We start from the raw sequence: 18,125 nt of genomic DNA, 5'->3' as shown, positions 1-18,125 counted from the left end.
CAGCTCCTAACTCTGGGCACTGAACTGCACAGGAACAGCTGAGTTTAAATTGTTCTTTTGCAGGCAGCAATAGCAGGCATCTCAGCCAGTCTACTGCAAGGTAGAGCCTAGAGGAAAACCCCTGCTGCGGGGAATGGGGAGGAATTCAGAGCCTTGTCTGCAGCATGGCTGGAGGAGGAGGAGGGAGGAGATGAGAAACCAATGTGACAGTGAGTTTTCCCCTTCCACCTGCTTTTATTAGCTCAGGATTTAAGCTGTGCAGCCAAATGCTTGTATTTGTTGTGTATATTAGTAGGAGAAATCCCCTCATCCCCGGGGGCAGACAGGGACTACCCCTGTCATGGTCAAACACACTCTCCCCTCGACCCCCTCTCCCCAGCTACTGTGACTGAAATTAACAAGGAGGCCAAAACCTAGCCCTGGGGACTGAACCATCAGGGAACAGCTGAGTTTAAACTATTCTTATGCAGGGAGCAGGCTTCTCTTTCCCTCTCTCAGTCAGTTTCCTTTTCTTACCCGTCCTCTGTACCGGCGCGTACCAGCTTACTTTCACCTCTGCATGTTACTCTGGATCTGTAAAAGCAGCAAAGAGTCCTGTGGCACCTAATAGACTAACAGACGTATTGGAGCATGAGTTTTCGTGAGTGAATACCCACTTCGAACTTGATATTAAATGCTGCTTTGAGTCCAGGTGGACGTTGGTGATAAACATTAGGGGTTAACCACAGTCAGGTGACATGATGTCAAACATGACTTGTTCTTGTTTACATTGACTTCAAAGTTGTACTAAGTATCATCTGCGGTTAACATGACTCCTCAAGGTCATGTTTGTCATGATCAAATTTTCTAATAAAGACAAAACCTGTCAGACAGGTGGGGTGGAGAAAGGACCAGAAGAGGTAACAGTTAGTCAGAAGGTGTCCATTGGGAGTGCTGGAATTCTTCAATAACAGAGTAGCCTTGACATGCTACTAAAATGGAGCATCACAATAAAGAAATTAAGGATGGAACAGTCCTCTTTGATAGAAGAGTGGGTGATATATTACATATCACACACGCTGAAAAATGTAGGCACATCAACGTGACTTAGCGATGCAACATGATCAGAGAGACCCATTCTGCCCTTAATTCTGAATTTCCTAGGTGTTATGGGTTCTTAACCCCTAGATTATGCACAGGAGCCTCGGTATGCAAAGCATTATGCATGTGCTTAATTTTATGTGCTTGAGTAGTCTCATTTAAATCAACTGAACTAAACAAGTGCGCAACTGATTGCAGGATCATGCCCATGAGGAACCCCACTGAAGTCAATGGGACTGTCCACGTATACAGTGTATTCTTGTAGGAATCTGCAGGATCAATCCCCCCACTTGTATTTCTTTAAAGGTTATGTTATACACATTAATTTCATTATTAACAGAAACAGTCTAAAGTAAACTGGAATGCTGAAAAAAAATAAGGTTACCTGAACTTTAAATAAGGAGCAGTGTTCAAAATCCTTACGAGCAGTTAATTTGCCTTTGGTTTGCAACATATTTAACTAATGGAAAGTTATTCATGTGCACATACAGAAAGACTATGGCAACTGTCCACTTCTTAACTATTCTATACAAACAATCAGATAGCTGTTCTATAAGATTGGACCTTCAACATTAGTTTTTAAGACCCGCATTCACAAGTAAACCTTCATATTTGTCCTTCACTGTGCATACCACTGAATTTCAGTGTGAACACTTGGGAAAAATCAAAAGTGTCACATGTTTAGAAGGTTCTTTGCAATGGGCTAGAGCATCAATTCTTAATTAAAAGCTTAATCCCTAGCAAATGAGTTGTCAGTACTCTGAGCAGAAGCTGACAATTTTTGTTTTATCTAAAACTGTATTTCCTTTTTGAAGTAAGAGACGTATTTCAGAGTATTATTAACTAGTAATTTTTTATGTCTTTCTTTTTTAAAAATGCTATATATTTTGTGGGGGCGGGCTTCAGTCTGTTTCTGGTGTAACAAACAGAGTCTGGGGGATACAAGTACTGTATCATAATTGGGGCTTCAATTTAATCAAATGGCTTTTACCATTTGTCTTTCTAGAAATGTATTAGATATGTCTAATTAGACATTTCTACCAATAAATGGAAGGCTAAAAAAGCCTGTTTAGGGGTTATTTTTCATCATTTATTCATGCCACTCCTGATACAACTTTACCCATTAGCAAGCATTGCTCTCCAAGGCCAAGGCAGGCAACCCAGATAGAGACTGGAAGTTACAAGGAAATAAAAACCTCATTCCACAAATTGTTACTTACATGACTAATCCTTAATTCTATCAAGCAGTCCACAGAAGTCAATGGAGCTACTCTCTTAAGTAAGACTTACTCACAATTTGAAGTGTTTGATGGATTGGGCCCATTATCTGTTTTCATCATAAACTAATGGATACATCTAATTTCATTAAATCTCCAGCCCAATTTTGTATATTCAGGTGGTTTGGATCCAAATGTTTTGATGCTTATTCAGACATATCTCTGAACTGAAATCTCAAATATAAACCCAAATTCAGATTAAAATTTGTAGCTCAACCATAACCCTATAATGAGCCAAATCCAAACTCCAAATCTAAGTCCTCTGAAATCTGGGAAGCTTTGAGTTTGGATCCGGATTCCAAACCCTAGGTTCAGCAGCAATCAGATAAGGGGTTTTTGTTTGGCCCGTTAGAGACAGACAGAACTTGGAACCAACTCTAGAACCAGACCTGTAATTCAGGATTTGAAGATTTGTTTCAAGCTCATTTCGACTTTTGTTTGACAAAAGCTTTATTGAAGCAGAAAATCTGGAAAACATTCCTCTAAAACACAGCACAAGGGAATGAAAAAAACAACAACAAATATAAATTAGTGTACTGCTACCCACTCACTTTCTATGGTGAAGTAATTATTTAAAAATCTAGTATTGATCACAGAAAAAGTGTTGGTACTACTTGCAAATTCCATTTATATTCTTGGATACTTTACATTCATGTTCTGAATTACAGTGAAACAGAAAAGAAGTCTATTTGGACACGTCTACAAAAATCTGAAACTAATTTTCTACAGATTAAAAGTCTGCAAAACAGAGAACAGCTTTTCAGGTAAACCGGATCAAATACCTCCTTATGGGAGATAAAATTTAAAATACCATCAAATGGAAGATTCCTAAAGTGTGTTCTGTGATATGGAACTGGGTTTCACAAATAACCTTCCTGAAGATGACAGTGCCGCATCTGGGACTTCTTTCTGTATTTTTATATATAGCATGGATAACTATATGTATATACTCTAGTCTGGGATTTTTAGTTTAGTTTAGAGAGTAAGGTGCCTATTGACAGTGGATTTGGGCAACTAACTCCCTGAGGTTCCTTTGAAAATCCCACCAAAACATCCAGTACAGTAATTGGGAGTAGCTGTAGTATCTCACTAACTGTTCTGCTCTGTGACTACATTATCTATTTCACAAACAAACAACACTGTGTTAAAAGAACATTATTTAGATTGCAATGTCAAGCTCCTGGAAGTTAGAAAATGGAAGTTAGAAAATGGCAATCTTAACGGTTGTCCCTTGCATGTCCATCCCGTGTGCTGAATGAGGCAGAGGTTCTGTGGAAAAAACAGTATGTGATCATATAATTGAAAATTGTATCAGTGCATATGCAGAAGGGGCAGGATTAATGTTGCCTGGGCAACCATAAACATGGCATTTTTGAACTTTCAAATGGTTGACTGTGCAACCTAAATAACATTCTTTAAACATATTTTAAAGTATAATTTCCTAATTTTTAAAAGGTAAAAACAAACTACTTTGTACGATTGTAACAAACCCCTCATCATGGATCTTCAATGAAGTTTGAATGCTGAAATATCAGCAGTGCAGCACAGATGTAACCACTTGAACTACAAAACTAACTACATTAGCAGCAGAAGGATGCTATCACAGAGCTGGGGGTGAGCCACTGGCTACATGTCCTAGGTTCATGGGCAGGTCACAGGGAGCTTGGACTGACTCTCTCTCTTCTCCTGAGAAGGTAGGGTAAGCTCCTGCAGGATGTAGTACCCACAGAGAGAGTACGTACTGCTGTCCATGCACCTTTGGGGAGTGGGCTCCCAGGCATTCCCAGTGCAGTGTCTGCTGTTGCTGTAGCTCTGCGGCTTTGCTAGCAGCATGAGTTCAACTCTTAAGAACGTTTTTGTTTAGTTGTTATTTTGGCACATCGACAAAACTTTCCTCAGGAATGTCAGGATGAGAAAGAAAAAGCAGTTTTTAACAGTTTACATTTCTGCTAAACTTGAACAGAGTTTCATGGGACAAAGAAAAGGAACATCTCTGGCCTGAGGGTTTTCTCCATGCCAAATTTTAAAAGTCCAGTGGAGCTCTTAGAATGTCTCAAAAAAGGTTGCAGTAATCTTTTATAATGGAAAGTGCTAGATGACCTCAATATAGGATCTGCTACCAAGCTCCCCCTATAATATAGATATCATAGTGTACACACTGAATGCATGGTATATGCTGTACAAATATATATTGTATGTATGTAGGTACATTATTGGATCTTATTAGAAAATGGAAAAATTTCCATAAAGATTTTGCAAAAAATTGTTTCTGATTTTCATCAAAGTTTCATTTTTATGGAAATTTTCTGAGCAGCTATTATTCAAACAATACATAAATACACTATAGAAGAGGTTTCCTTGTGTTTCATTTAGTAATCACTCGAGTGTTTTAGGATCTTTGTAAGCATATCAACTGTTTTATGTGTTTGCTAGACTGATGTGTCATGTGATATATTCTGGAAGCCAAGATATTTCTGATATTTAACAGATGTTCATTTGATGTTGTTTCAGACCTGATAGGGGGAAATTACTGTTAATTTTATTTATTTAAATCACATCAAGCATATTAGATAAAAAGGAAAATTCAATATTTTTGTAATTATCCTACACTTCAAAAATATTAACAACAGCAGTAGCAGCCCGTGGGACTATCCAGAAGGAACTAATGTCATGATTTGTCAAGGTGGCAGCTGTATTTACCAATTTAAACAAGATTTGGTCATTGAAAAAATCTACAATTTAAAGACCAAACTATGAATCTTCAACTCAAATATCATTTCCGCCTTACTATATGGATGTGAAAACTGGAAATCCACCAAAAAGCACAGAGATCTAAATGCATTCTAAAGCAAATGCGTCAGGAAAATATTAGGTATAAAAATTTAATGAATTTATAACAAATGCCAAGATCTGTCACAGAGTTCAATGACCTCTTATCACCAAAGATTTTTCCAGAGAAGAAGATGAAGCTTAAGAATGAAGCCAGAGCATGTGTCATGGCAGGCTTGCCATTGGGCATCTGGAGAAACATGAAAAAGGTACTGACTGAAAGAATCCCTCTGTCAAAAACCACTCAGAGAGAGAACACTTGTTGGACTTAACAACACAGAGAACAAAGAGTGATCCAAGACAGATAGGGATGGCAGAGCCTGGTTCGTGCCATTAGCAATGTTTGATGGCACAGGAAAGATTCATTTTTCAGAGCAGTAGTGTGCTTGAGGGTGGTTCAGGTGTTATTAGAAGCAGAAAGGTTGTACTTTGTTTCCAAGGGAGAGCACCTCTATTGTACCTGTAACAAAATGTGAAGAGAGCGCCTGAAATTTCTAACAGCATACTTCTATTATTACATTAAAGTAAAATATTTAAGCTTATCATTTGCAAAACACTGGCAGAAAATTAATTAAATACCCTGCATAGCCGCTGAACATTTAAGTACAAAAAGCATCCATTGTAGGAAAAACACAGGGTATGAAATAAACTCACATATATATTAAAAAGTCAGTATTTGCCAAGTGCTATTGTAGTTTTCACTCAGTTACCACAGAACTTGCCTTTTCTAATATCAGAGAAAACTGGAAACCTCAATTACTGCTATGTGGCAACTGTTGGCAAACATTTCTGGGGTTTTTAATGGCAACCACAGGTATAACAGTCATTGGCATGTCAATATCAATTTTTGATTCAGGTTTTTCTGTCTTTCTTTACCCATCAAACCAGATTTTTTTTTTTATTTAGAAAAATTATTTACTCCTACATAAAAGTGAATAAAGGAGTACACTAGCCAAATTTGAATGTGAAATATTTACATTTAGATATAAGTTTAGATAAAGGCAATCTTATGTCCCAATGTAATGTCCTGAAAAGATTCTTTTGGTTTCTTAACCAGGTAATTAGAAAATAGCAACAGGATCCCCTAAAAATCCATCGCAGATTTACATGTTAGGACAGAATCCCATGAGAGTTCTAGCCTTAGGAGAATAGAGTAAGTGTTAACAAACACTGAATGGAATTCTTTCTCCAAACACAGTCAACAGTGGGAAAAATCCCTCCAATGCATGAAGCATTCTCCAACTTTAAAAAAAAAATGTACTAGGAAATTTATTAGCACAGAAAAAATGTACCAGAAAGGGACAGCCAACTCTAGTGCCTAATCTGAAAGTGCAGTTCTATCAGTAGATCCAGCCAAATTTATACAGGAAGCCTAATTTACAGGGTAGCTCAGACAGGTGCAGAACAACTCACTGTACTAGCAGTAAGTCTAGTCAGGACCAGTCTGCAAGTTTTTGCCACACTAGTTTCATTGTATGATCTCTTCCTTATAGTCACACGGGTTTCAAAAAATAACTAGATAAATTAATGGAGGATAGGTCCATCAATGGCTATTAGCCAGGATGAGCAGGGATGGTGTCCCTACCCTCTGTTTGCCAGAAGCTGGGAATGGGCGACAGGGGATGGATCACTTGGTGATTGCCTGTTCTGTTCATTCCCTCTGGGATACCTGGCATTGGCCACTGTTGGAAGACAGGATACTGTGCTAGATGAACATTTGGTCTGACCCAGCATGGCTGTTCTTGTGTTCTTATGTAGACCTCTCTAACTGTTGCTTTCACTGCTTCATGGCTATTAGCTCTTGGTATGATAGTACAATTATATTCTGGATTCCTGGGAATGAAATCCCCAGTGCATGTCACTAAATTTGAATTTAACAAACACAGTCATTAGCCACTCATCATATCTACTGTCAGCTGTTTGACTCATAGCATACACTACTTTTACTACGTCTTTCAGAATCATAGCAGACTGCTTAGTCATGACCAGATACTATCAGTGACTACATCATCTCATCTTGTGATATGTTACACGCTATTCCAAACCTCTATTTCATCAACATACAGAAACAAGCTTGTCCCTCGTATAAATCCATTTAAGTCAATGGAGAAATTTTTTCTTGGCACTAACCTTACCTATGTAACCATGTGCACTTGGACGTTTATAATCATTGGAAGATACAATATTGCACGTTTAGCAGTTCCTTGATTTTTTTTTCAGATGTATAACTTAGCATAGAATTATGAAAGGTTATTTGTAGGAAGGAAAACTGAATTCTCTAGTTCATCTTAACCTTAACAATTAATTATGGGTCTTAGTCTGCATTAGTTCTGTTGGCATTGGCGTAATATAGCTTAGAAGCAACTTTGACCCTCTATTGTGTTGATGGTACATTGAAAAGCAATGTCATTACAATACTAGGAGATTAGGTAAAATAGTCAAATACACCATATATTATATTGACAATGGACTCCAACATATAGACAGGTGCACAGAATATGGGATGATGAATGTACTGACCATGGCCTTTTCTGACACATGAATAAAAGGAGGATTTTTCTCCATTACAGATAATTGCCTGGTGCTAAGAACCATCATTTCACTGAAATGTTCATGCAGTATGACATGGTTAGCTGATTGCCTGAGGGTTATTTCATTTCCTTCTCTTACTGTCTCTGGAATGCCCACTTCTCCTCTAAAATGATCTGACTTATCCACAGTTTCTTCATATCTCACTCACTCCAGCTCCTGGCACTGACAAAGTGCTGGATCCCTTAGTCTGACTTGCCATCTGCAGCTGCCCTCTCTTATGAAGCCCTCTCCTTTTCTCACGTTCCCTGCTCTGGCTCAGACCACTGTGGTGGTGTCGGGCTTCTCTTCTCCCATCCTTGGTGCTTCTAATCCCCCCTTCCTCCCTTTTCCCATTCCTTATCCTCTTTTGAGCAAGACTCCAATTGACTCTTCTCTCCCTCTCCATGCTGTTGTCATCTACACCCACCAACTCCTCCCCCTCCCTCTCTTCCTCTCCTCACAATCTCCCATGCTTCAGTGACTTCAGCTTTCATGTTGATGACCTGTCCAATCCATAGCTGTATGTCTCCTTGCCTTCACCTCTTAATTCAATTTGCATCCCAGGTCACCAAAAGGGCCATTCACTTGACTTGGTCTTCACAACACATGGCTCTCTCTCTGATTTCTCCATTGCTGACTTCCCCTTTTCTGACAATGACCTGGTCTCTTTCAGCATCACCCATCAGTGCCCTGCCCCCACACCCTGTCACTTCAACCTTTCTGTGATGTCCAGTTCATCAGTGTTGAAGACTTTTCATCTGCTCTCAGTCCTCTCTTCCCTGCCTTCTCTTCCCTTTCTTCCATTGTTATGGTTGTTGACTCTTTCCAATTCTCGCTCTCCTCCACCTTTGACTCTTTGGGGTCTGCTCTGCCTACTCCCAGCCCTGGCTCACCCTCAACACCCACTTCTTCTGTTCCTGTCTCATGCTGCTGAGCATCTCTGGCAGAAATCCCATGATCAGGTTGACTTCCTCCACTACAAATTCATTCTCCTGCTCTTTCAGTTCTGCCATCTTGCTAGTTAAACAGCTCTACTTTTCCAGCTTCAATGAATCCATGCCCATGATCTCAGTCACCTTTTTGCCACTTTTGACTCACTCCTCAAACCCTCCCCTCCTGCCTCAGCTTCTTTCTTTACACAGGATCTTGTCAATTTATTTCAAGAGAAAATTGACAAAATATGATGTGATCTCCCCCCTTTTCTTGACTCATCTTCTTTTCCCCTTTCCTCCTCATCACCTGCACTCACTCAGCTTTCTGTGGGGGTTCCACAGAGCTCTGTTCCTGGTCCCCTTCACTTTATCCAGAAATAAAGCCTGGAGGGAAATCTCCTTCACAAACATAAATATGCTGGTAACTCAGAGATCTACCTCTCTACTCCAGACCTCTCACTTTCTGTCCAAGTTAAAAACTTGGCCTGACTCTGACATTCCTTGTGGATGTATAGCCATCAGCTCAAGAGCAACATGACTAAAACAGAGCTCTTACTCTTCCTACTTTCTTTCCCCCATCTCATCCACACCACCAGGGGCAACTCTAGGGATTTTGCCACCGCAAGCACGGCAGGCAGGCTGCCTCCGGCGGTTTGCCTGCGGAGGCTCCACTGGTCCTGTGGCTTTAGAAGACCTCCCGCAGGCACCAAAGCTGCAGGATCAGCGGACCCTCTGCAGGCAAGCCGCAGAAGGCAGCCTGTCTGCTGCCCTCGCAACGCCAGCAGAGTGCCCCACGCGGCTTTCCGCCCCAAGCACGCATTTGGTGTGCTGGGGCCTGAGCTGCCCCTGCATACCACCTCCATTCTTGGTCACTTCACTCTGGACAACTCCGCTATCCTGCCTTTCACTCAGGCCTGTAACCTGCCTGTTAAATTTGACTCAGACGTCTCTCTAGGTCTTCATATCCAGGCTATATCTAATCTTTGCAGATTCTTCCCACATAGTATCTGTCAGCTATGACCTTATTTATCCATTCACACAGCGAAAGCTTTCATATAAGCTCTCATCATCTCAGCTCTCGATTACTGCAACATCCTCTTCTCTAGCCTTGAAAAATGCAATCTTCCCCGAATCATATCCATTCGGGATGCAGTTGCAAAGATCATTTGATTGAACACAGGAGAACAGCACCTTCTCTATTAACTTAAAATAAGTTGAGACATGGTATGTTTGCCTCTAAAATTAATCAGGCATAATTCAAAACACCTGCAATTATACACTAATGCATATGGCAGAAATCCTGTAAAATTGGAAAGCACCAACTAAAAAAAAAAAAAGGTGTCTCCATTTTGCCTAGTCTCTTCCCTATGTGATAACCATGCTTTGTGTTCCCACATTATATTTCATGCTTCCAGTGACATGGAAGAATATGCTACATACAGAGAGTTCATCAGGTTCAGGAACATTTGCTATACACAATCATTTTTACCCATCCTAAGGTAAAAGAAAAACTATTCATTTTAAGTTTGAAAAAAAATTTTTTTTGCAATGCAGCAAATCCTTCCTGTTGTCTTTCAGGTTACATTGTGTTCATAAAACATTAATTCATTTTTAGTGTTTTAATAGGTGTGACATAAATATAGCATCTTTTAGTCACAATGAAAAGTTCAGGCACCTTACAATGACAAAAAAGCATTAACTAGTCTTACTAATGTTTTTATTACACACTGTAAGGTTTTTACTGGTACAATGTTAAGTGAAGAATTCCTCTCCACATATTATACCCACAAACAATTACTTGGAAGCAGACTGACAATAACGTCCTTGGACTGATTTATGTTCCACATGATATAGAGAAAACCCAGTAAGTTCCTCCTAGTTGAGTACCCATCAGCAGATATTCTGAGAAAATATATGTTCATTTGTTGTGAGGTGTTACACTGGTAGCTGGGAGACACCTCACTGATGCTGGTAGAGATAACAGTTGCCTTCCATTCAGGCTAGATGAGGAGAAAAATTAAATATCCTTTTGTTTCAAGATAGCTGAAAGATCAGAAGCCACCACCCAAAATATAGAATACATATAAGGCTGCTCAGGAATCTGAGCTATGATGTCAAAAGGGTTTCACTGTGCGTTGAATGTAAATGCAAGGATGGGGGATTGATTTGCTTGCAGCTCTGTCTCTCTAAGAGGGAGAAGGAGCATACAGAGCAGCACCAAGGTAGCCCCAGACACAGCCAGAAATGCACGGATAGTGTGGCCCTGCAAAAAATCCTTGAGAGAATGCTTTTTGAATAGAGTGCTGGCTGAAAGGTATGTAGAACTGTCAGGAAAAAAGCTGTCTCCTGTTGTTTGAGTCCTACCGTGTTCAGGGAAACAGGACTTTTGTACATGCTTTATAAACACACAGGATTGTGTCAAAGAAATACCTGACTCCATTATCTATTTCTCCTCCTAACAGAAACCACCACTAAGATCTTGAATATTGGCTAACTGCTCAGGAAAAAAGTGTTAACCTGAGGCAAGACAATTTAATTACAACCAGTAATAAATATCCCACAGTACTTATCATCCAGGCAAGTTCAGACTCTCATGGTATCTACTCCTTGCTTTATGAAAGTCTCACGTGTCTTTCTCAGATTGGATTCAGAAATAATTCAGATAGGCAGAAAAAGTTATTTCTGGTCAAATGTAAAGAGTTGATATTAGAGAACACCTCTCCCTAACTATGTAGGTGGAAATATGGGCAGTCATTTACTCATTCTAATTTTTTTTAAATTCTGTCTACCAGAAGAAATTAGTGCCCAACTAAACCTTATCTAAACTTTCATAAGCAGTGAACTGTACTTCTACCCGACAGGATCTGTCACTTTAGACTTACCGTGCATTTGTTTGGCTTCTCTCCTGAATGAACTCTCATGTGAATCAGCAGTTTGTAACGGGCATTAAATGGCTTGTATCTTCGAGGGCATCCTGCCCAGAAACAAGTGAAGTCCTCTCCCTTTCTCTGGTCTATATGTACCTTTTCTATGTGCCGCACAAGTTCCTCTTGCTGGTCATACAGAGCACTGCAATCTATCCAGCGACAGCAGTGTTTACCATTGAAATCATCTAATTCACCATCCTCATCCAACAGAGGGCCCTGGGCAGAGGAAGGCAAGGCAAGTTGATGGGAATGGTTTATGAGGTCATGCTGATGTCTGTGTTGATGTGCATGGTAAGGGGGTGGTGGACCTTGTGGTGGAGGAGGTGGTAGAGGGGGAGGAGGAGGCATGTCAATTGTGCTGCTTGAAAAATCATCCACACGTTCACTTTTTAACATGCCCATTGGCTGGCTGTCTATCAGAGGAATACCTTGTTGAACCACCATGTTGTTCATGACTGCCGACTGCAAGCTACTTCGTTCCAACTGCTGCATCCGCTGGTATTCCACAGTCCCATTTTCATCGTAGCCTGGGAGGGTGATGTTGCTGTTAGCCACAAGAAGACCTTTCTGAGTGTTTGGAATAGAGCAAGGCTGGGGAATACAGCTTCCTCTTACTCCCAAGAAATGCCCATAGACCTCAGGCTGTGGGGATATGTTTGCTGGCGATGTCCTCGAACCATTGATGTACGCAACCAGAGAGGTTGGGGATGTACGTATGATTGTATTGAAGTCAATCCCAATGCCATCAGACAAAGGAGACAGAGAGAGGGCTCTTTTTTTGGAGCGGGCTGAATGAGATCTGGTTGAAGAATGGCGAGGGCTCGGATAAGGGGAATGGTTATTTTCCATACCAAACAAGTAAGAGGGTAATGAGTTAGATACACTGTTGTTGGACATGGATGTTCCAGGTGGTATACTCAGTATGTCCCCTAGCTCACTGCCATTTTGGGATCCTTGGTTGGAAGGAAGGGAAGGAAGAATCCTGTACCCATGAGACCACTCATGTTTCACACTCAGCGTTGACTGACTTTCTGACAAGCTTAATGTTGCAGAGGCCAGAGACTCACGTGACATGAGGGATCTGGAATAAAGGTAGGAAAAAGAAAGACAGGGGTTTTAGAAAATCACGTTAAAAGTTTGGTTCATAAATTTATATATTACTAATATACTGGTTCTTCCATCTTCTCGCAATTGGCATAGTCTCACATAGTGTCATAGTAGGGCCAATTTTTTTAAAAGTGCCCTCTAATTTTATGTTTTCAAGGGTTTGCCTGCTCAGTTACTACACCTGCAGGCACACACAGGCACTGCATGCATATGCTGGATAGTTCAGAAGCCAACTGAAAATCTGTAACGCACTTTAAGAGTCTTGGATGAAAGTTACTCTATACGCCTCTGGATCCTGCACCACTGAAATCAAAGGAACTTTGTCATTGACTTCATCAGGAGCACAAGTAGGCCCTGAGTGCAAAATATTACGCTTCCATTTATTATTAAACAGATATTAACTTCTGTTGAGTTGACCTGCCTATCCATCCTTTTTGGTGGCAGGTGTTGGTGGAAAAAATAGGAAGCCGATGAATAAGCAGAGAAATAAGTATTAAACTCAAAGGAAATTATAGACTGTAATGGATGCAAGCTGGCAAATATCACTCTTTAAAGATAAAACTCAAGCTTAAAATGCAGATAATATTTAACTGTACAAAATCACAATAAGTGAATTAAAATAAAGAAGAGCAACAGTTTGAGGAGTTTTAGTTTTGTTTTTATGATGTTTCCACAGTTAAGTCAGAACAAGTGTTTCAGAAATTCTCACATTCCCAAACTTATCATATAAATTCTTCACAGAAATATCAGGAAATTTGCTTACGCCTGGGATTTCTTAAGTATCACCCTAACATCTTAAGCCAAAAATGGCACTGGTTTCCACAAAGAGGCAGGAGGAGGAGAGGCAGGGTGGGGCTACAATTCCCAGCTCCAGCACAGACTTGCTGGGTGACCTTATGCAAGTCATGTAATCTGTCTGGGCTTCGGTTCCCAGCTGTAACCTGGAGACAGACCTTCCCACCTTGAGGGTGTTCGGAGGATAAATTCATTAATATCTGTGAAGTACTCAAAGAGAGATGAGGTGATGGGGTCCTTATAAGCACCTAGACATATAGGCAGATATCGTTGGTTAAGATAGTTATAGCATGTGGGTTCAAGTTAAATTGCTGGATTTGTTACTTTCATTGCATATTTTGTGTTTTTAAGAAGCACAGAGTTGGACTAAGGCACTGGACCAGTACTCAGGAGATCTAGCTTCTACTCCCAGTTCTGCACTCACTTCTTGTGTGACTGTGAGCAAGTTACTTAGTCTCTATGAGTCTCAGTTCCCTCTCTGGAAAATTAGGTTAATAGCTTATCTACCGCACAAGGCAGAGGCTAAATTAATTAAATTGTGGTGGGTAGGGGGTTTACAGGCTATGATGAACACCATAAGAAAACTACTAAATAATGGAAAAAATTGTCAGAGCACTTAGCTCCTGGGATAAGCATTTTTTTCTGTATTTCAATCTAAAGAACTATGCCTACCTGGATGTTACGCACATATACTGCCATAAACAATTGGTTAATATTATTTTACTATGCACTTTTATTGTTCAAAATTACAGTAAGAAAACAAAAACAAACAAGAGAAATAAACCTCATCTGATATTTGCATATATTCCAGATATTGCTATGGCAGGCAATACCAGGTGGCGCTATTACATATAGTCTTCCAAGTTCTTCTTCCTAGAGTGCAAGCAAGTTTTGACTCTTGGGAAGACATGCTGCATTGCCATTCTGTTTGAGTTACGCACAGTCTTTGTGTAGATACAGTTTCAAGAGACAGGGAGCAGGAGGAGAGATTGTTCTCTGCCTTGGTATCTGATTAGAGTCAATTCTTGAGGAAGAGTTCAGCCCTAGGAACCAAGCACTGGTGTTGGGCTGAGATTGCCCTGCATGCTTTTTGACTATCACATCTCAGAATTGGGGTATGCGTGTAATTAAAATTATAGTTAGAGTATACCCAGATGCCACATCTCTGATCTTTCTTCCTCTGGAAAATCAACTTACAGGGCCCCAGAATTCTGCTATTATTTGGAAGAGGTACAATACTAATATTATGATGGGACATTGGTTTTAGAAGTAGGGGCAACATTCAATACAAATAAAGCCAAAATTCCATCTTTAGTTGCACTGGTACTGAATGCATGTGACAAAGATATAGCAATAGATATATAGTTCACAGTTTTGCTATCAGTTTTGATTAAGGCTAAATCCTAATCCCATTTAAATCAATAAGATTCTTATCACTGAATTCAGCGTGAGCAGGAACAGGCTCTAAACAATGGCTGATGTGATATTTCCAGTGAATGAAGTAATGTTTACCAAAGCATATACAAATGATGCAATTGTATGCTGGCTGTCCTTGACATGATTCTGTTTGATACTACAACTTTTCACCTCTGAGATTGGTAGAATTTTTTTATCAGATCAGTCAAATTGGAAGAGTGTATGAAACACTAGACAAAAGAAACTTAGATGGCTTTTGACACTGAATTCTACATAGTTATACAGTTTACAGCTGAAAAATCCGCACTGTATTTGTTTCTACTGAAACACTTACTTTCCTTAACCTGGGAGGCAGGGCTTGTTTCAGTTCTCCTCTTGCTTAACATAACAAGCATTTTACAGTGGTCAGGAATCAATTGATCAAAGGCATCAGCTAACAGTAATTTGGGCTGAGGACTAGACTGTACCACAAAGACAAACCACTCCAGGAGCATCTCAGGAAAGAAACAGACTCAGATAGTCATAATTGCCTCCCTGCTTCAAGGAGATAGTAAGTTGCAGCTCCCAGGGACTCTCTCAGCTCTACTGGCTGATCTGCTTTGTTGGAGGTGGAGCTACCTATTCACTGCTACTCCTCAGTCAGCTGTTCCAGAGGGAGAAGTAAATGGCTTTGTGGCATCCCGAAGTTGCTTCTGCATGCCTGGTCCCAAGATCCAGTAGTCCACACACTCATGTAAGGGGAGAACTTTTGCTTTTGTTGAGGCACCTGCGAGGGCCCAAATTCTACGCTGCAGTGTAGCCCTGAATACTACTATGATGTGGCCCTAAACAGGTGTACTTACTGTCTGCTGAATAAGCAAGTAAAACATAATAAAATTGATTTTTACATGGTAGGCTGAGTATTTCTCTAGAAAATAAAATTGGGGATTTTTTAGCTTAATTAATTTAGCACGGATATTCCTCCTTTACATATAAACCAAAAATTGCCCATTCATAAACCAAAAAATGTGCATCAGACTCAGGCTCATTCAGAAAGATATTGAAATGTTTTTAATGCAAATGGATGCTCACAGTAGTTTTTTTTTTTTTAAAGTTGCATTGTATAAAATTAAACTTGATTATGGCCAGAATTTCAAGCGTTCAGTATTCACAATTAGAAACAGATTGTCAGCAACCAAAATGCTGAACTCATTTGAAAATCTGTCCCATGCTGATGAGTAAATACTTACAGGGAACACTATATGTACTACTGTAAAGACTGAGGATCTGAAATAGCTATATAATACAGAGAGCCAGATCCTCAGCTGGTGTAAACTGGCACAGCTTCATATACTTCAGTTTATACCAACTGAGAATTTGGACCAGAATCTTTTAAGTTTACCTATAATTACTCATTCTCTCTATAATTTGAAATGCAACAGTGCTGCATTATCAACCACTGATTTGAACTTTAGAAGTAAACATGAAACAAGAGTGAAAATCTTGTTTTCCTTTACTCAGGTATGATCACCTGAGTTCAGCATTCTTTGTTTCCCCTGAAAGAACTCCCCTCACTTCCTAGGTCCCAGTACTGGTCCCACTGGGAAAATCAAAATGAAACATTTTGTTTTGGTCCATTTCAACATTAATTTGCATCATGCTGAGCTGCCAGAGTGCATTATGGCATTGTGGGGCATCACAGGAATTATAGGTTAGCCCAACTCATACAGAAGAATGGGGTCATGGGGCCCCCAACTACAACACACATATGACACTGCCGCAGCTTAGGCAGATGCAGTTTAATGTTGAACCAACCCAAAATGAAACATTTCAACATCTCTGAATTGAAACTTTTTGGAACAAGTTTCAATGTTTTGACTTTTCATTCCAATTCAGGACAAAAACAAGTGTCAAAATATTTAAATTTCCTGTGGGATCCATTGGTGTTACTTACTGGCATGTTATTAAAAGGAGAAATACAGGACCTTGAATTTTGAGAGTCTGATGATTTCAAATAATCTTTAGCAAATTTCTCTTTAAAATGAAATTACCCAAGTGAATTAAAATTCTGCAAAAGATGAGACTAAAATTAGATATTTGGAAGGCATAGCTTAAACTCAATAGAAGTGACACATTTAAATACCTGAGTATATACATATACAAAACACACATATATGGCTTTAACTGTAACTACATTATGACTGCTGTCACATTAATCATGATGGCTTTTGGCTCGGAGGCATGGCCTTGGATCTGAATGGCTGACAGTGACACACACTGGATGGGCTGTTAATTTGCAAGTTAGAAAACATATGGAGGCACTACAAGCACAATCTTCAGTGGTAAAATGATGGAAATCCCCTATTCATGACATAGCTTACAAATAGATGAAATCAATGTTTCAACCTAGTCAAATACTAGTATTGTTTTTAACCATCTCAAGATAACTCTGGAATTTGCAGTGAAGTAATGAGATACAGTACAAGATATTTTAAAAAACAGTAACTGTTAAATTTTGTAAATTTAAAAAAAATACATTTCAGCACTGAACACAATGGTTAGACCAGGGGTAGGCAACCTATGGCATGCGCGCCAAAGGCAGCACGAAAGCTGATTTTCAGTGGCACTTACACTGCCCAGGTTCTGGCCACCGCTCTGGGGGCTCTGCATTTTAATTTAATTTTAAATGAAACTTCTTAAACATTTTAAAAACCTTATTTACTTTACATACAACAGTAGTTTAGTTATATATTATAGACTTGTAAAAAGAGACCTTTTAAAAACATTAAAATGTATTACTGGCACGCGAAACCTTAAATTAGAGTGAATAAATGAAGATTCAGCACACCACTTCTGAAAGGTTGCCAATCCCTGGGTTAGACACACTGACAAAAATTCTTAAAAGTGCCTAAGTCACTTAGGAGCCTAAGTCTAATTTTCAAAAGTGCCTAAGTGACCTACGTGTTGTTGAAAATGGTACAACTTCCTAAAGTCACTTAGGCACTTTTGAAAATTCTACCCAGTGTTTATACAACTAGTCTATCAAGAACATGCTATATTAATAGTAAAATGGTCTATATAACAGTTCTTTTCTTTCCTTAATGTCTATGATTCTATAATATTTTCATTTGCAATGTCAATAGCCATATTTTAGTTTACAAACTCATGGAGACACTGTACCATGAGTTTGACATTAGTATAATTTGGTAAGC

General features: G+C 39.5%; 1 protein-coding gene across 1 annotated transcript in view; it reads right to left on the bottom strand.

Moving 5' to 3' along the window:
• The window catches only part of GLIS3 (GLIS family zinc finger 3), a 273,434-nt gene that overhangs the window by 197,479 nt on the left and 57,830 nt on the right, over positions 1-18,125 (bottom strand). The window contains exon 4 of the mRNA XM_032801814.2: positions 11,572-12,697. Within this exon, the coding sequence (XP_032657705.1) occupies positions 11,572-12,697 (1,126 nt within the window). The remainder of the gene's footprint in view (positions 1-11,571; positions 12,698-18,125) is intronic.

This window comes from Chelonoidis abingdonii, chromosome 6, assembly GCF_003597395.2.
Source record: "Chelonoidis abingdonii isolate Lonesome George chromosome 6, CheloAbing_2.0, whole genome shotgun sequence".
NCBI classification, from domain to species: Eukaryota; Metazoa; Chordata; order Testudines; family Testudinidae; genus Chelonoidis; species Chelonoidis abingdonii.
Note: the sequence above shows the minus strand (reverse complement) of the source record. Positions and strands in the feature narration are given on the sequence as shown.